Here is a 20673-nt window from a genome sequence, read left to right as displayed (position 1 = left end):
CAGAAAAAATATATTTCTTGGATACGTTATGTATGACAAAAGATTTTGTACATATTATAAACTGGTAACCATCGACACATCTGTGTATGAAGCCGAGCCTAATGGTCACGGTATCTCGTGTGGTGTCGATGGAGGCCGTTATCTGTGTCTTCATGGCGCGTTCTTTGAGCCTATCGTTCCTGCCGTTCGGCATTCTTTTCATAATTTATTCATATATTGTATTACGTTAATCCCATCATGAGTTACGCAGAATGAAGAAAAACGTATATTACTACAGAGACAAAGCACGGACTAACTGCTTCTGTACAACAGATTAAGAAAATGTGTCGTTAAAATATGTGACATTATTTGTCAAAGTCACTTGCCCATATTCTACTCCAGACATATAAATGCTTCGAATTGACATCGTAACTAATTATCAGAAAAGCTTATATATCAAAAACCTTTCGATTTTTCTAATAAACCTATTCATATACTATATACTTAACACATGCCGAGTAGTGGTGAAGAATAGCATCTTCTGTGTTGTATGAGGATGGTCTAGTTACAATGAGCATTATTTTCTGTAGTGATAACTTAATTCAGAAACCTAGATTCCAAAAATTCCGATAATTTGTAGGAAGAGTAAATAAAATATTCTTATGAAGTGATTATTCTCAACTTTTTATGAGTTAAGAAACCCTTGCCACTGGCAATGCACTGGATGCAGAAGGCAATGGAAACCACTTCATTAAGACACGTATCGTGCATCCACAGGACATGTGGCCTGTAACTGAAGAAGTGCCATGATGATCTCTCCATTGGCAAAAGGGGGGGGGGGGATAGTCCCCCATTCGGATCTCCGGGAGGGGACTGCCAAGGGGGAGGTTACCATGAGAAAAAGATTGCAGAATCAACGGAACGATAACTTTCTACAAGTCGTGGCGTGGAAGGTCAGAAGCTTGAACGCGGTAGGGAAACTAGAAAATCCGAAAAGGGAAATGGCTCAAGTTAGATATAGTAGGGGTCAGTGAAATGAAGTCAAAAAAAGTCAAGCATTTCTGGTCACATGTGTTCAAAAAATGTTCAAATGTGTGTTAAATACACTCCTGGAAATTGAAATAAGAGCACCGTGAATTCATTGTCCCAGGAAGGGGAAATTTTATTGACACATTCCTGGGGCCAGATACATCACATGATCACACTGACAGAACCACAGGCACATAGACACAGGCAACAGAGCATGCACAATTTCGGCACTAGTACAGTGTATATCCACCTTTCGCAGCAATGCAGGCTGCTATTCTCCCATGGAGACGATCGTAGAGATGCTGGATGTAGTCCTGTGGAACGGCTTGCCATGCCATTTCCACCTGGCGCCTCAGTTGGACCAGCGTTCGTGCTGGACGTGCAGACCGCGTGAGACGACGCTTCATCCAGTCCCAAACATGCTCAATGGGGGACAGATCCGGAGATCTTGCTGGCCAGGGTAGTTGACCTACACCTTCTAGAGCACGTTGGGTGGCACGGGATACATGCGGACGTGCATTGTCCTGTTGGAACAGCAAGTTCCCTTGCCGGTCTAGGAATGGTAGAACGATGGGTTCGATGACGGTTTGGATGTACCGTGCACTATTCAGTGTCCCCTCGACGATCACCAGTGGTGTACGGCCAGTGTAGGAGATCGCTCCCCACACCATGATGCCGGGTGTTGGCCCTGTGTGCCTCGGTCGTATGCAGTCCTGATTGTGGCGCTCACCTGCACGGCGCCAAACACGCATACGACCATCATTGGCACCAAGGCAGAAGCGACTCTCATCGCTGAAGACGACACGTCTCCATTCGTCCCTCCATTCACGCCTGACGCGACACCACTGGATGCGGGCTGCACGATGTTGGGGCGTGAGCGGAAGACGGCCTAACGGTGTGCGGGACCGTAGCCCAGCTTCATGGAGACGGTTGCGAATGGTCCTCGCCGATACCCCAGGAGCAACAGTGTCCCTAATTTGCTGGGAAGTGGCGGTGCGGTCCCCTACGGCACTGCGTAGGATCCTACGGTCTTGGCGTGCATCTGTGCGTCGCTGCGGTCCGGTCCCAGGTCGACGGGCACGTGCACCTTCCGCCGACCACTGGCGACAACATCGATGTACTGTGGAGACCTCACGCCCCACGTGTTGAGCAATTCGGCGGTACGTCCACCCGGTCTCCCGCATGCCCACTATACGCCCTCGCTCAAAGTCCGTCAACTGCACATACGGTTCACGTCCACGCTGTCGCGGCATGCTACCAGTGTTAAAGACTGCGATGGAGCTCCGTATGCCACGGCAAACTGGCTGACACTGACGGCGGCGGTGCACAAATGCTGCGCAGCTAGCGCCATTCGACGGCCAACACCGCGGTTCCTGGTGTGTCCGCTGTGCCGTGTGTGTGATCATTGCTTGTACAGCCCTCTCGCAGTGTCCGGAGCAAGTATGGTGGGTCTGACACACCGGTGTCAATGTGTTCTTTTTTCCATTTCCAGGAGTGTATTATGGGACTTAACTGCTAAGGTCATCAGTCCCTAAACTTACACGCTACTTAACCTAAATTATCCTAAGGACAAACACACACACCCATGCCCGAGGGAGGACTCGAACCTCCGCAGGGACCAGCCGCACAGTCCACCACTGCAACGCCTTAGACCGCTCGGCTAATCGTGCGCGGCGTCAGATGTGTATAGGGTAAGATCAACAGCAGCAGAAAATTGTATAACTGGAGTAGGATTTGTTATGAATAGGAACGTAAGTTAGAGAGTGTGTTACTGTTAACAGTTCAGTGATAGGGTTGTTCTCATCAGGACTGACAGCAAACCAACACCGATAACGATAGTTCAGGTATACATGCCGACGTCGCAAGCTGAAGATGAAGAGATAGAGAAAGTGTATGAGGATATTGAAAGGGTACTACAGTATGTAAAGGGATATGAAAATCTAATAGTCATGGGAGACGGGAATGCAGTTGTAGGGGAAGGAGTAGAAGAAAAGGTTACAGGAGAATATGGGCTTGGGACAATGAATGAGAGAGGAGAAAGACTAATTGAGTTTTGTAACAAGTTTCAGTTAGTAATAGCGAATACTCTCTTCAAGAATCACAAGAGGAGGAGGTATACATGGAAAAGGCCGGGTGATACGGGAAGATTTCAGTTAGATTACATCATGGTCAGACAGAGATTCCGAAATCAGATACTGGATTGTAAGGCGTACCCAGGAGCAGACATAGATTCATATCACAAAATAGTAGTGATGAAGAGTAGGGTGAAGTTTAAGACATTGGTCAGAAACAATCAGTACGCAAAGAAGTGGGATACGGAAGTATTAAGGAATGGTAAGATACGGCTGAAGTTCTCTTAGGCTACAGATACAGCAATAAGGAATAGCTCAGTACACAGTACAGTTGAAAAGAAATGCACATCTCTAAAAAGGGCCATCGCAGAAGTAGGGAAGGAAGTCATAGGCACAGAGAACTGCGAAGAAACAGTGGTTAATCCATGGTTGATCCATGAAAGGAGGAAGTACAAAAATGTTCCGGGAAACTCAGGAGTAAAGAAATAAAAGTCGCTGAGGAATGAAATACACAGGAAGTGCAAGGAAGGAAAGACGAAATGGCTGCAGGAAAAATGTGAAGACATCGAAAAAGAAATGATTGTCGGAAGGACAGGTTCAGCATACAGGAAAGTTAAAACAACCTTCCATGACATTAAAAGCAAGGGTGATAACATTAAGAGTGCAGCTGTAATTCCACTGTTAAATGCAGAGGAGAGAGCGGATAGGTGGAAAGAATACATTGAAAGCCTCTATCAGGCGGAAGATTTGTCTGATGTGATAGAAGAAGAAACAGTAGTCGATTTAGAAGAGATAGGGGATCAAGTATTAGAATCAGAATTTAAAAGCGCTTTGGAGGACTTAAGATCAAATAAGGCAGAAGGGATAGATAATAGTCCTTCAGAATTTCTAAAATCATTGGGGGAAGTGGCAACAAAACGACTATTCACATTGGTGTGTAGAATGTATAAGTCTGGCGACATACCATCTGACTTCCAGAAAAACATCATCCACAAAATTCCGAAGACGGAAAGAGCTGACAAGTGCGAGAATTACCGTACAATGAGCTTAACAGCTCATGCATCCACGTTGCTTACAAGAATAGTATACAGAAAAATAGAAAAGAAAATTGAGGATGCGCTAGATGACGATCAGTTTGGCTTTAGGAAAAGTAAAGGGACGAGAGAGGCAAGTCTGACGTTGCGGTTAATAGTGGGAGCAAGACTAAAGAAAAATGAAGACACGTTCGTAGGATTTGTCGACCTGGAAAAAGCGCTCGACAACGTAAAATGGTGCAAGATGTTCGAAATTCTGAGAAAAGTAAGGGTACGTTATAGGGACGGACGGGTCATATACAATACGTACAACAGCCAAGAGGGAGTAATAAGAGTGGATGACCAAGAACGAAACACTTTTATTAAAAAGGGTGTAAGACAAAGATGTAGCCTTTCTCCCCTACTGTTCAATCTGCACATCGAGGAAGCGATGATGGAAATAAAAGAAAGGTTCAGGAGTGGAATTAAAATTCAAGGTGAAAGGATGTAAATGATACGATTAGCTGATGACATTGCTATCCTGAGTGAAAGTGAAGAAGAATTACATGATCTGCTGAACGGAATGAACAGTCTAATGAGTACAGAGTATGGATTGAGGGTAAATCGAAGAAAGACGAAGGTAATGAGAAGTAGTTGAAATGAGAACAGCGAGAAGCTTAACATCAGGATTGACGGTCACGAAGTAGATGAAGTTAAGGAATTCTGCTACCTAGGCGGTAAAATAACCAATAACGGACGGAACAAGGACATCAAAAGCAGACTAGCAATGGCAAAAAAGGGAATTCCTGGCCAAGAGAAGTCTACTAATATCAAATATTGGCCTTAATTTGAGGAAGAAATTTCTGAGAATGTACGTCTGTAGTACAGCATTGTATGGTAGTGAAACATGGACTGTGGGAAAACCGACACCGAAGAGAATTGAAGCATTTGAGATGTGGTGCTACAGGCGAATGTTGAAAATTGGGTAGACTGATAAGGTAAGTAATGAGGAAGTTCTGCGCAGAATCGGAGAGGAATGGAATATGAGGAAATCATTGATAAGGATAAGGGACAGGATGATAGGACATCTTTTAAGACATGAGGTACTTCAGGGAGCTGTAGAGAGCAAAAACTGTACAGGAAGGCAGAGATTGGAATACATCCAGCAAATAATTGAGGACGTAAGTTGCAAGTGCTACTCTGAAATGAAGAGGTTAACACAGGAGAAAAAAACACTGGCATTAATTTGTGTAAAGAGTGTTTTCATAAACAGTCTTTATAAAGACTGTGGTTTCCTTAGCATTACATTTACTGCAGTAGCAGTTCTCACAGTATTTAATGTATGAGAATTACTGAGTGGTTATAATTAAAGTGCAGATACTCACAGAGGTCCAGTGTGGGCGGTAATGCGGAACCGATGTTGGCCACCAGGTGCGAATATGGAGCTTTGAATACAAGAAAAACGTAAGGACTCTTTCCGTATGGAATGGATCAGGAGCGGGTCGTAGGCAGGAAAGGTCAAACAAGAAAGAAAGGCAAAATGTTTGTTTTATTATTAACCGCCGCTTACACAGTTTATTGAGTATGAGCAACGGAGACGTCAACTACATGCTGCATTCGTGAAATATCGTGACCAACGGTTGCTCACAGCAGTTGCGACAGAATCTGAACAACGCTTACCTGTACTTTGTTCTTCAGTTCAGGTAGAGACCAAACGTGTCCCTGGCAAGTGCGTTCCTTTAGATATCCCCAGAGACGAATGTCACATGCATTCACACCGTACGACCTAGTATGCCATGCATCTGTCAAACCTCTGGAGATACCGTTCATGGAAGACTCCATTAAGCAGATCTTTCTCTGGGCGAGCGACATGATGAGTTACCCCACGTAGCATGGAAATAGTGGTTTCTACAGAGTTGCTTTCTTCGAAAACGCGTATCACATGCTGCACAAGAAGGTCCCGATAACGAGAAAACTTCACGACACACTTGACTGGCCCTTTGGTAGGATAACGGACCGAGTATACAGGGTGAAAAGTCTTTAAACCGACAAACTCTGGGAGGTTGTAGAGGACATCAAAACAAATATTTTTCCCTAATGTCATTTTTTCCTATGCGGAGTATTTAAACCGGTAGAGGAAGATTTCTCTGGCGACAAATTAATTAAACCAACAAAAAGTCCAGAGGAGACATATCTGGGGATCGAGCAGGCCATGGTACAGGACCACCTCTGCCAATCCACGTTTCTGGGAACCGTCGGTCCAGGAATCGACGCACACGACGACTGAAATGTGCCGGCGCCCCATCATGTAGGAACCACATGCATTGTCTTGTAGAGAGCGGGACGTTTTCCAGCAATTCCGGCAATGGTCTGGCGAGAAAATTGTAATAGTGCCTGCCATTTAATGGCCTAGGTAGCAGGTACGGCCCAATTAAACAGTCCCAACAACACCGATCCACACATTAACGAAGAACCGCACTTGATGTGCGCTAGTAACTGTGGCATTTGGGTTATCCTCACTTCAAACATGCGAATTGTGCATGTTCAAGACTCCATCACGCCCGAACGTTGCTTCATCGGTAAACAACACAGAGGATGGAAATGTAGGATGCATTTCATAGTGTCCCAGGTACCACTGCGAAAACTGTGCTCTGGGTGGATAATCAACTGGTTCCAGATTGTGGACACGCTGTAAGTGAAATGGACGTAACACTTGCTCTCGAAGGACTGTTCTTTGCACGAGTGCTGATTGAAGGATTCCGCTCCACGTGCTGCAATACAGCTTTCTCAAATTGCAGCGTTCTAACTGTGCGACGACGTCCCTGTCAAGGTAATCTGCTAAATGACCCGGTCTCACGCAGACGTTGGTACACAGCAGCAAAGGTCGCATGATGCGGGATACGGCGATTAGGATATTGTTGTGGTTAAACCCGCTGTGCAGCTCGTTCGTTGTGGTGCGCTACGTAGTACGCACCAAGCATGTCAGTGTACTCACTCCAGGTGTATCGCTCCATTAGCAAACAGAGACAATGCACTACTACACTGGTGGACAGCAGTTGTCTACAACTGAAGAGCGTAATACGCCCTCTAACAACTGAAGATCGTAATACAGCCGGGACCGATGACCGTAGCAGTCTGGTCCCTTTAATCCCACAAACCAACCGTAATACAGCCTCTAACAAGTGAAGAGCGTAATACGGCCTCCACCGGTTTAAATAATCATCATAGGAAAAAATGACATTAGGGAAAAATATTTGTTTTGATGTCCCCTACAACCTCCCAGAGTTTGTCGGTTTAAATACTTTTCACCCTGTAAAGGTGCTCGTCAATCCACGTCACACACAGTCACATGCGGCCAGTGCAGTGACTCTTCCTGCACAACAAGTGGTTTAACAGTACCCCAGATTCGGCAATTCTGTGTATTCAATGCACCCTGTAATGTAGAAGTTGCCTCGGACCCCCATAGAATATTTCCCGGCCACATCACGTCAACTTCCATCCGTGCCAGAAACAGAGGAGCAAATTCAGAACGTTGCTACGGATCATGGGGTTTCAGTTCCTGTACCGTCTGCATCTTGTACGGGTAATAGTGTAAAATATACCGCAAAACTTTCCGTGCTGTGACCATAGTATGGACAATTCTCGCATATTGCACGAGCACTAGCACTATCCTAGGGACGTGTTGCATGGTCAATTACAGCAACAGCAACCTCGTCAGTAACTTCCATGGGGATTGGACGTCTTCCCCTTCTAGGTGGCCGAGCGGTTCTAGGCGCTACAGTCTGGAACCACGCGACCGCTACGGTCGCAGGTTCGAATCCTGCCTCGGGCATGGATGTGTGTGATGTCCTTAGGTTAGTTATGTTTAAGTAGTTCTAAGTTCTAGGGGACTGATGACCTCAGAAGTTAAGTCCCATAGTGCTCAGAGCCATTTGAACCTTCTAGCTGCCACATCCAGCTCACAAGTGTTTTCGAATTTCAGTATCATCCTCTTTCAAACATTTAATGACAATGGGCTTCTCCACAGACCTTTCAGTCGGCGATACTCTCTCAATGCAGCACTGTTATTACTGCTGTTCGTATAAAACTGTTCCACGAACACTGCACGGTGTCTCTTCTCGGCGGCCAAATGAAAGCGTGAATCTCATGCAGTGTACAGTGCCAGGTTTTCACCTGGTAGTCACAAATGGAACTAATTTTTTCCAGCCTAAATCGGTTCCGCAGTAACGCAATAGCATATCTACCAATTTTCGCTTCAATACGATAATTATAGCCCTCACTGGACCTACGTGAATAACTGTACTTCAATTATAACCACCCTGTGTTTAACAGCTATTTTAGATAACATATCGAACTTTAGTGTAAATTTAAAACTCACGTCTTACCAAAATGCGGTGCATCCCAGAAGCCTCATTATTTTCCATTGTTTACGTTCGCATATACGTATACGCTACACGAGACCTCGGGCGATGCGTGGCGGAGGGGATTTCAATAATAATTAATTCTCCGCCCTTTTCTCAAAAATATCCTATTACTCTTTGTCTCTTTTTAAGAATTTGGCGTTCAGGTGGCATCCTTTCATCTAGCATTTACGAGTATCAATTGCATCTGATTTTCCTGGTACCTTTCCTTTTCAAGCATTAACAAACTGTCTTTTTTTTTTTTTTTTTTTTTTTTTTTTTTGACCAAGTTGCTGCGGTCATCGGTCCCTAGGTTTACATACTACTTAATCTAACTATTTAACTTAAACTAACTTACGCCAAGGACAACAAACACACGCACAGCCTGCTGGGGTGGCCGAGCGGTCCTAGGCACTACAGTCTGGAAACACGCGACCGCTACGGTCGCAGGTTCGAATCCTGCCTCGCGCATGGATGTGTGTGCTGTCCTTAGGTTAGTTAGGTTTAAGTAGTTCTAAGTTCTAGGGGACTGATGACCTTAGAAGTTGAGTCCCATAGTGCTCAGAGCCATTTGAACCATTTGAACCACACGCTCAGGCCCGAGGGAGGACTCGAACCTCCGGGCGAGGGGGGGCTGCCTCGCGAACTGTGACAAAGTGCCTAATACCACGCGGCTACCCAGCGCGGGGCCAAACTGTCTTTTCAAGCAGTTTCACGAAAATATTCTTGAAACTAAAGTTCTTCTTGAAAACAAAAACATCTTCTTGAAATAAAAATTCATCCTCTAACTAAAATTCTTGAGGTATTTTATATACCTTCTTGAATAACAAGTTATTTCCAGACAGAAGATGTTTTGACCAACTACACTGTTTCTGGAAACTAAATCTTCTCGTAAACAGAAAATTCTTTGGGTTCAAAATGGTTCAAATGGCTCTGAGCACTATGGGACTTAACATCTGAAGTCATCAGTCCACTACACTTAGAACTACTTAAACCTAACTAACCGAAGGACATCAGACATGTCCATGCCCGAGGCAGAATTCGAACCTGCGACCGTAGCAGCAGCGCGGTTCCGGACTGAATCGCCTAGAACCGCTCGGCCACAGCGGCCGGCAATTCTTTCGGAACTTAATATATATGAATATTAAAGTCGTTTTTAAAGCAACGCTTCCTTGAGAAATAGAGTTCTTTCTGTAAACTGCATTGGTCTTGCATGTGTGAAAATAAATAAATATTTTACTTGTGTGTATGAGATAAAATAATTCCTCTTCTTCGGTGGGGAAGAAAAACACAGTATTCGTTTCGACCATCTATACACGACCCACGACTCACTCCAACAGGTCCACTACTGACAGTACACCTACCCTACTTTGCAAACTTAGAGAACAGTAAGGGGAATTCTCCTGCTGGACTAACACTCTTGAAAGGAACGGTAATGCTGAGAAATGGCTTAGCCACCGTCTAGGGGACTAATCCTAGAATTAATATTTTACTATACAGCTTAATATCCGCTGTTTTGAAAATTATAGACAGGTTAAATCATTGTGTCGGACTGTGAGTCAAACCTAGAACTTTGCCTTCTTTGTCAAGTGAAGTTGGAGCCAACCTCCTCCTCCCCCACTCTTTTCATTAAACAGAGGAGGAGGAGGAGATTAGTGTTTAACGTCCCGTCGACAACGAGGTCATTAGAGACGGAGCACAAGTTCGGATTAGGGAAGGATTGGAAAGGAAATCTGCAGTGCCCTTTCAAAGGAACCATCCCAGCATTTTCCTGAAACGATTTAGGGAAATCACGGAAAACCTTAATCAGGATGACCGGAGACGGGTTCAACCGTCTTCCTCCCGAATGCGAGTCCAGTGTGTGATAACCACTGCGCCATCCCGCTCGGTCATTAAACAGAGCACTCAAAACTGTCAGCCCCATTTCGGCCCTATTTGTGAGATGTGTGAGGGATGAGTTAATAACTGTATACTTTCGTAAAAGCGCTAATAAGTTTTACCTTTTCCATCGTATTTGGAAGATATGTGAGGGATGAGTACACTATCGTAAAAGCGCTGAAAATATGAGACACTTGAAAACTTCGCCTTTGTGACGGTTTGAACTCCACTGGGGACACTTTCACTGAGGTGTCTGAATGTCTGTGGAGGAATGGCACCCATTCTTCCTCAAGAACCGAAACCAAACAAGGTGGTGGTGTTGGATGCAGGGTTCTGAAGCACAGTCGATGTTCTAACTCATACCGAACGTGTTCCATTGGGTTCAGATCGGAACTCTGGTCATTCCATTTCAGGAATATTATCGTCCACAAACCGTTGGCTCACAGATGCTGCTTTATGACAGGGTGCATTGTCATGGTGATACAATCATAGTCACCGACCTGCTCCTCCAGTGTACACAGTACACAACGCTGTAAAATATTCATATCCTTCCCCATTTAGCGTTTTCCTAAGCTCAGTGAGGAAACCACACCCTAGCCATGAAAATCACCCACACACTCGAACACTACCCGCTCCATACTTCACTATTGGTACTAAACACGATGGCAGGCAACGTTCTCCATGTTTTCACCAAACCTAATCCCTTATGACTCATCATTCCAAATCATTCGTTTCCAATCATCCGCCGGTCGGTGGCATCGCTCTTTACACAACATCAAGGGTCACAGAAGTCTGTGGCTCACAGAGAGCTGCCGGACCACTGTACCCTCCCATTTTTAACTTCGTAAACACAGTTTTTCGCGGATGATGCTGTAGTATACACAGAAGTTGCAGCATTAGAAAATTGCAGTGAAATTCAGGAAGATTTGCAGCGGATAGGCACTTGGTGCAGGGAGTGGCAACTGACCCTTAACATAGACAAATGTAATGTATTGCGAATACATAGGTAGAAGGATCCTTTATTGTATGATTATATGATAGCGGAACAAACACTGGTAGCAGTTACTTCTGTAAAATATCTGGGAGTATGCGTGCGGAACGATTTGAAGTGGAATGATCATATAAAATTAATTGTTGGTAAGGCGGGTACCAGGTTGAGATTCATTGGGAGAGTGCTTAGAAAGTGTAGTCCATCAACAAAGGAGGTGGCTTACAAAACACTCGTTCGACCTATACCTTTTTTTTTTTTTTTTTTTTTTTTGCACTTGGAACTGAATCTACATATATACTTTGCAAGCCACCGTACAGTGCGTGACAGAGGATACCCTATACCACCACTACTCATTTCCTTTCCTCTTCCACTCACAAATAGAGCAAGGGAAAAATGACTGTTTGTATCCCTCCATCTAAGCCCTAATTTCTCGAATCTTATCGTCCTTATGCGCAATGTATGCTGAGGGCAGCAAAATCGTTCGGCAGCCAGCTTCCAATGCCGGTTCCCTAAATTTTCTCAATAGTGGTTCTTCAAAAGAATGTCGTCTTCCCTTCAGGGATTACCATTTGAGTTGCCAAAGCATCTCCGTAACACGTGTTGTTCGAACTTGCCGGTAACAAATCTAGCAACCTGTCTCTGAATTGCTTCAATATCTTCCTCCTGTCCGACCAGGTAGGTATCCCAAACACTCGAGCAGTACTGGTAGCGCAGTGGTTAGCACACTGCACTCGCATTCGGGGGACGATGGTTCAAACCGGCGTCCGGCCATCCTGATTTGAGCTTTCCGTGATTTCCCTAAATCACTTCAGGCAAATGCCGGGATGGTTCCTTTGAAAGGGCACGGTTGATTTCCTTCGCCATCCTTCCCTAATACGACCCTGTGCTCCGTCTCTAATGACCTCACTGCTGAAGGGAATTTAAACACGAATCTCCTCCTCCTCGATCAGTATCCAAGAACCAGTTCCACCAGAGTCTTATATGCAATCCCCTTTACAGGTGAACCACTATTTCTAACATTCTCCCAATAGACCGAAGTCGACCATTCTCCTTCCCTAACAGAGTTCTCATATGCTCGTTCCATTTCATATTGCTTTGCAGAGTTATGCCCAGATATTTAAACGATTTGACTGTGTCAAGCAGGATGCTAGTAATTCTGTAACAGAACATTACAGGTTTGTTCTTCCTACTAATCCACATTAACTTACATTTTTCCACAGCAAGAACTGTTGTGTAATACCACAACTTATCCAATACTTCTATTCCTGATATCACTATTACTACTACTACTACTACTACTACTATTACTACTAATACACATTCCAGCGGTACTCTAACATTCTGCGTGGTGGCTGTTTGTTCTAAGTCGTGTCTCCCTACCACTTTCGCGCAACGACGCTCTGAGCGTGTTTTTTAGGGAATTGACTAGTTTTAACCTGGGATCTGTTGCTGGTAAGGAGACGCCAGACCACACATGACATGGAGAGTTCAGAAGAGTTCAGTGAGACTAGCGATGATATAACCAAATACTTAATGATTTCAGCGTCAGCTCCACTGCAGTCTCTGTAAAAGAATCTTAATACTAACTAAATTTAGTGGAAGGGGTTCAAGGCTTTCCTATTTTTAGTTAGCTGGTAAAATAACGTCGAGAAAGTAGTTAAGTTTACCATTGGAATTTTTATTCTACTCACAAAATATTGTTTATAAATTTCACTATTGATAAAAGGAAAAATTTGAATACATGATGATAAAAACCAACTGCGTTCACAAAAATGTGAACGAATATTCCCTGAATGGGTTTCCAAGTCCTATAATGGGTCGAAGGATGACCTATGCCATATCACATCTATAATCTAGGTTTAAGTTAAGTGTCATAAAAGAGAAAACTATCAAAATCGTCTACAGTGACCCTCAATTATCTTTAATTACTTATTTAACTTGTCGTAAATTACAGTGGCTGATATGGCTTCTCAATAATTATATAACAGAAAAATCATCGCGTTTCAGATTTTAACTTCTCATATCAAATGCGAATACCATGAGCTTTAATTGACGATCGACATTAGTATTATGCAAAAAGGGGATGTAACAGATGGGACTTCTGCAGTTCTGAGTGAAGCCTTATGCGCCCTTATGCGGTATCGCGTGTGTTCATTACCTTGTCGTTCGTTAGGCAGTGTCAGGGGGCAGCGGGCGGCGCAGCTCCACACACCTTGCCGTCTCGGAAACAACTCTTTCTATATTCTCCTTACTACAATTTACCTAAGTTGGTTTAAGAATAACTATCTGGCTGTGTTTTCGACTGACCAATCAGAGTCTCAATGTTAACCTTAAGCTCCACCTACGAAAATTCTGACTATCCAATGAGAAACGTTATACTTTTCGTGGTGGGGCAATGTTTTTGGCGTTTGCAACGTAACAGAGATGCGTATAGTCTCACGCTCTTGCAGCTGGTGTGGCCCTTTTAGTGTTATCGTAAGATCTATACTGTTCTTCTGGAGGGCTCTATCTTTTAACATGGGCTGGGGGGGTGGTCTTGGCGGTCGGCCGGTGATGTGGGTGTCCGTCCCTTATGGTAGGGCCTTCTAGCTTAACACGGTTCTGCTCTCGGCTTCTGCTCTCGTTTCTCCCCTCAGAACTCCGTCTGTTTCACGGTGGGAAGGTATGACATGCATTTAGGCGTTCTTGTGTTAGTCTGTGGTATTCCATTTGCTCACTCATTGATCGTATTACTTTGGTTAATTTAACGTCAGGATTTATTCGGAGCTATGTGACATAGTAAAGCTGCATGCCCTCGGAAAAAATTACGGCAATACTGGCCCTACGACTTATCTTAGAAGCTAGATTAAGGAAAGGCAAACCTACGTTTCTATCATTTGTAGACTTAGAGAAAGCTTTTGAAAATGTTGACTGGAATACTCTCTTTCAAATTCTGAAGGTGGCAGGGTTAAATACAGGGAGCGAAAGGCTATTTACAATTTGTATAGAAACCAGATGGCAGTTATAAGAGTCGAGGGGCATGAAAGGGAAGCAGTGTTTGGGAAGGGAGTGAGACAGGGTTGTAGCCTATCCCCTATGTTATTCAATCTGTATATTGAGCAAGCAATAAAGGAAACAAAAGAAAAATTCGGAGTAGGTATTAAAATCCATGGAGAAGGAATAAAAACTTTGATGTTCGCTGATGACATTGTAATTCTGTCAGAGACAGCAAAGGACTTGGAAGAGCAGTTGAACGGAATGGGTAGTGTCTTGAAAGGGGGATATAAGATGAATATCAACAAAAGCAAAACGAGGATAATGGAATGTAGTCGAATTAAGTCGGGTGATACTGAGGGATTGAGATTAGGAAATGAGACACTCAAAGTAGTAAAGGAGTTTTGATATTTGGGGAGCAAAATAACTGATGATGGTCGAAGTAGAGATGATATAAAATGTAGACTGGCAATGGGAAGGAAAACGTTTCTGAAGAAGAGAAATTTGTTAACATCGAGTATAGATTTGTCAGGACGTCGTTTCTGAAAGTATTTGTATGGAGTGTAGCCACGTATGGAAGTGAAACATGGATGATAAATAGTTTAGACAAGAAGAGAATAGAAGCTTTCGAAATGTGGTGCTACAGAAGAATGCTGAAGATTAGATGGGTAGATCACATAACTAATGAGGACGTGTTGAATAGGATTGGGGAGAAGAGAAGTTTGTGGCACAACTTGACTAGAAGAAGGGATCGGTTGGTAGGACATGTTCTGAGGCATCAAGGGATCACCAATTTAGTGCTGTGGAGGGTAAAAATCGTAGAGAGAGACCAAGAGATGAATACACCAAGCAGATTCAGAAGGATGTAGGTTGCAGTAGGTACTGGGAGATGAAGAAGCTTGCACAGGATAGAGTAGCATGGAGAGCTGCATCAAACCAGTCTCAGGACTGAAGACCACAACAACAACATGTGACATACTGCCGGATTTGCTATCACGTTAGGGTTTTCATGGAAGGTGTTTGCCTGACACCTTACAGTACTCACATTCTCCTTGACTACGGCTCCCACGTACAGCGGCGCAGCAATAGACATGAGTGTGGCGATGCCAGTGGTGATGCCCATCATGACCCCAGAGAAGTTTCGCGCCAGGTCGATGTGGTTGAGCTGGAAGCCCATGATGGTGACGCCGTTGCAGCCCACGGCGACGGTCAGCAGCGCCACCGAGGCCGCCGGGTTCTCCACCTTGATGACGCTGAGCGCCAGCAGCGCCGCCGCCGGACACCAGTGGCCTGAAACGCCACACCGTACACTGCCCACGTGCTCTGTGCCTGTTCACCCTAGAACGTGACAGCCGTTGAGGTAAGCGTTCGTATATTGTTGGCGGCTGGAACAGATGGCGCTTCCGACAATTGCGGTTGTTGCTCAGGTAAGGGGAGTTACGTGATAGGCCGGCCGCGGTGGTCTCGCGGTTCTAGGCGCGCAGTCCGGAACCGCGCGACTGCTACGGTCGCAGGTTCGAATCCTGCCTCGGGCATGGATGTGTGTGATGTCCTTAGGTTAGTTAGGTTTAAGTAGTTCTAAGTTCTAGGGGACTGATGACCTTAGATGTTAAGTCCCATAGTGCTCAGAGCCATTTTCCATGCGGCTTTCTGTGGATGATGCTGTAGTATACAGAGAAGTTGCAGCATTTGAAAATTGTAGCGAAATGCAGGAAGATCTGCAGCGGATAGGCACTTGGTGCAGGGAGTGGGAACTGACCCATAACATAGACAAATGTAATGTATTTCAAATACATAGAAAGAAGGAGCCTTTATTGTATGATTGTATGATAGCGGAACAAACACTGGTAGCAGTTACTTCTGTAAAATATCTGGGAGAATGTGTGCGGAACGATTTGAAGTGGAATGATCATATAAAATTAATTGTTGGTATGGTGGGTACCAGGTTGATGGCTAAATGGTTCAAATGGCTCTGAGCATTAAGGGACTTAACATCTGAGGTCATCAGCCCTCAGATCTTACAACTACTTAAACCTAACTAACCTAAGGACATAACACACATCCATGCCCCAGGCAGGATTCGAACCTGTGACCGTAGCGGTCGCGCGGTTCCGGACTGAAGCGCCTAGAACCGCTCGGCCACAACGGCCGGCGGTACCAGGTTGAGATTCATTGGAAGAGTCCCTGGAAAATGTAGTCCATCAACAAAGGAGGTGGCTCACAAAACACTCGTTCGACCTATACTTGAGTATTGCTCATCAGTGTGGGATCCGTACCAGATCGGGTTGACGGAGGAGATAGAGAAGATCAAAAGAAGAGCGGCGCGTTTCGTCACAGGGTTATTTGGTAAGTGTGATAGCGTTACCGAGATGTTTAGCAAACTCAAGTGGCAGACTATGCAAGAGAAGCTATCTGCATTGCGGTGTAGTTTGCTGTCCAAGTTTCGAGAGGGTGCGTTTCTGGATGAGGTATCGAATATATTGCTTCCCCCTACTTATACCTCCCGAGGAGGTCACGAATGTAAAATTAGAGAGATTTGAGCGCGCACGGAGCCTTTCCGGCAGTCGTTCTTCCCGCGAACCATACGCGACTGGAACAGGAAAGGGAGGTAATGACAGTGGCACGTAAAGTGCCCTCCGCCACACACCGTTGAGTGGCTTGCGGAGTATAAATGTAGATGTAGATGTAGAACATACGTTTTTCATATTAGGTGCATTGTGCTGCCACCTATTGCCAGGTACTCCGTATCAGCGACCTCAGTAGTCATTAGACATCGTGAGAGAGCAGAGTGGGGCGCTCCGCGGAACTCACGAACTTCGAACGTGGTCTGGTGATTGGGTGTCACTTGTGTTATACGTCTGTACGCGAGATTTTCACACTCCTAAACTATCCTAGGTCCACTGTTTCCTATGTGATAGTGAAGTGGAAACGTGAAGGGACACGTAAAGTACAAAAGCGTACAGGCCGACCTCGTCTGTCGACTGACAGACCGCCGACAGTTGAAGAGGGTCGCAATGCGTAATAGGCAGACATCTATCCAGACCATCACACAAGAATTCCAAACTGCATTAGCATCCACTGCAAGTACTATGACAGGCGGGAGGTAAGAAAACTTGGATTTCATGGTAGAACGGCTGCTCATAAGCCACACATCACGCCGGTAGATGCCAAACGACGCCTCGCTTGGTGTAAGGCACGTAAATATTGGACGATTGAGCACTGCAAAAACGTTGTGTGGAGTGACGAATCACGGTACACAATGTGGCCATACAATGGCAGAGTATGGGTATGGCGAATGCCCGGTGAACGTCATCAGCCAGCGTGTGTAGTGCCAACAGTAAAATTCGGAGGCGGTGCTATTCTGGTGTGGTCGTTTTTCCCATGGAGGATGCTCGCACCGTTTGTTGTTTTGTGAGGCACTATCACAACACAGGTCTACATTGATGTTTAACGCAACTTCTCGCTTCCTTCTGTTGAAGAGGAATTCGGGGATGGCGATTGAATCTTTCTCCACGATCAAGCACCTGCACGGCCTGTGGCGGAGTGGCTACACGACAATAACATCCCTGTAATGGATTGGCCTGCACAGAGTCCTGACCTGAATCCTATAGAACACCTTTGGGATGTTTTGGAACGCTGACTTCGAGCCAGGCCTCACCGACCGACATCGTTACCTCTCCTCAGTGCAGCACTCCGTGAAGAATGGGCTGCCATTCTCCAGGAAACCTTCTATCACCTGAATGAACGTATACTTGCGAGTGTGGAAGCTGTTATCAGGGCTAAGGGTGGGCCAACGCCATATGGAATTCCAGCATTACCGATGGAGGGCGCCAAGAACTTGTAAGTCATTTTCAGCCAGGTGTCGGACACTTTTGATCACATATTGTAGGAGCGCAGATAAGTATACTGTTATTCGATTCGGTATTAGTGAATGTGGTATTCATATCGTTAATCGGACTTCAGTATTTGTTGTTACACAATGGCTGCAAAAGTCTGAGCACTTTGACTGATGCTCCAAACGCCGCTGTATTGAAACAGATTTTGGAGTATGCAATAAACGGTTGTTTCAACCCGAAAATTTGCATATGCCTGTGTCATTTGGCGGCTGTGCCTGCTTGAAAGTAAATTACCTACATTCTATTATGGACAGTGGAAATAGTAGACGATATTGTTGGATATTATGACAGAATACGTGCTAACCCCTAACACATACATAGATTTTGCTATCAAACCACAGCTCAGCATTTTACGTCCAGTCACATTTTTTTCCTACTCCTTCTTAAGCCCCATTCCTTTCTTGGAAACAAACCAATCAGAGAACTTCTAAGCCAACGCAGACGTATTTAGATCCTCAAATCCCGACTCAACATTTTATCGTCCAATCGCATTTTTCAATTTCTTCTTAAACAACGCCACTTTCGTGGAAATTGGCCAGTCACAGAGCTTCTAAACCAGTGTACAGATATTTAAATCACTCAATCTCAGCCCAGTATTTTTCTATCAAATGACATTTTTCAGATCGTTTTACTGAAGTGGTGCACCTGTCATGTGTTGTTGAACTTTTATAACAGAGTATTTGATGACTTAGAAGCGCTCTGATTGATCTGTTTTCAAGAAACAGGCGTGGCTTAAGTAGGACCCGAAAAAATTTCTTGTGAGAGAGGGATGTGTGTGTGTGTGTGTGTGTGTGTGTGTGTGTGTGTGTGTGTGTGCTGATGATGATGATGAAGCCGTGTGTAGGTTCTGCGAATTCTGACAAATCTTTGTGGGTTCTGCAAGTGACGTCAAGATGGCGGTTCTGGAATACATACAGAGTGGCTGTTTCGTTTTAAGCTTTGGTAAATAATGGTCTGTGAATGGGAGATCCAAATATATGTGTGTTGGTTTGGATTCTCTCTGATTGGGCTGTATCCAAGAAAGGGGCAGGGTTAAACAAGTACTCGAAAAAAAGGTGACTGGGCAGTAAAATAGTGAGCGGTGCTTGGAAGAGCAAAATATGTGTGTGTTTTGGCTTATAAGCTCTCTGATTCAGTTACTTCCAAGAACGTGTTCGCCTCAGGCGCGGTGTGGGAATGGGATTGGGAAGGGAAGCAGAGAGAGTACTCTCAGGTGCTGGTCCTCTCTGGCGTTAGTCGCATGAATTTCTTCCCGTAAGCCGATTGCATTCTTACTGACATGGGTGAAACTCAAATGGGCAATGCTCTACTGTGAGAAGAATTTGAAAACTTACAAAAAGATATAAGTAGAAGCAAGGTTCCTGCAGTATACGATTTTTGCCCAGAATTATTTAGATCCGTGGGAGAACACGCCTTGATAGAACTGCCCCACCTCGGGTAGAGGATATTTCAGACAGGTGAAATACGCCAGACCTCTATAAAAATTTAATAATTCGTGTTACAAAAAAGTTAGCTTCTTCCTGAAGTGCGTGTCTCTGAAACACACATTTAATAACTTACGGTCATAAAATATTAACACTGAATATCTACAGAAGAATGAAACGACTGGTAGAAGTCGATTTGCAGGAGAACAGTTCAGGTTTAGGAGAAATGCGGACACATGCGAGGCCATGCTGATCCTGCGACCTATCTTAGAAGACAGGTTGATGAAAGACAACTCTAGTTTACTGTCATTCCTTAAAACTGAAATTCAAGTTCTGAAAGTACTAGAAGGGATAAAATACAGAGAGTAAACGATTATCTAGAACTGGACTACAGTTGTAAGAGCCGGCCGCGGTGTCCGAGCGGGTCTAGGCGCTTCAGTCCGGAATCGCGCGGTTGCTACGGTCGCAGGTTCGAATCCTGCCTCGGGCATGGATGTTTGTGATGTCCGTAGGTTTAAGTAGTTCTAAGTTCTCGGGGACTGATGACCTCAGATGTTAAGTCCCATAGTGCTCAGAGCCATTTGAACCATTTGAGCCATACAGTTGTAAGAGGCGAAGGTAACTAAAGGAGAGTAAGCTGAAAAGGACTCTAAGAGGAAATTAAAAAGAATTAGAAACTTTCAGGTTTGCCTATAACATAGACGGCTAAGGATTTGTACGCTCGACTGACGACAATGAATGGTTTGAAAGGAGCTTATAAGAAATGGATAAAAAACTAAAACTAAACGCCGTCCGAACAGGCCTCGGAAGTCCCAACGGTACCGACCGGCCGCCGTGTCATCCTCAGCCCACAGGCGTCACTGGATGCGGATATGGAGAGGTATGTGGTCAGCACACCGTTCTCCCAGCCGTATGTCACTTTTCGAGACCGGAGCCGCCTACTTCTCAATCAAGTAACGCCTCAGTTTGCCTCACAAGGGCTGAGTGCACCCCCCTTACCTACAGCGCTCGGGAGACC

At 44.8% G+C, this 20673-nt stretch overlaps 1 protein-coding gene across 1 annotated transcript in view; it reads right to left on the bottom strand.

Moving 5' to 3' along the window:
• LOC124550990 (putative inorganic phosphate cotransporter) overlaps positions 1-20673 on the bottom strand; it is a 158831-nt gene that overhangs the window by 2185 nt on the left and 135973 nt on the right. Inside the window, exon 8 of the mRNA XM_047125823.1 lies at positions 15381-15625. Within this exon, the coding sequence (XP_046981779.1) occupies positions 15381-15625 (245 nt within the window). The remainder of the gene's footprint in view (positions 1-15380; positions 15626-20673) is intronic.

Source organism: Schistocerca americana, chromosome 1 (genome assembly GCF_021461395.2).
Source record: "Schistocerca americana isolate TAMUIC-IGC-003095 chromosome 1, iqSchAmer2.1, whole genome shotgun sequence".
Taxonomy (NCBI): Eukaryota; Metazoa; Arthropoda; class Insecta; order Orthoptera; family Acrididae; genus Schistocerca; species Schistocerca americana.
The sequence above is the reverse complement of the archived record's forward strand: the minus strand, read 5'-3'. Positions and strand labels throughout refer to the sequence as shown.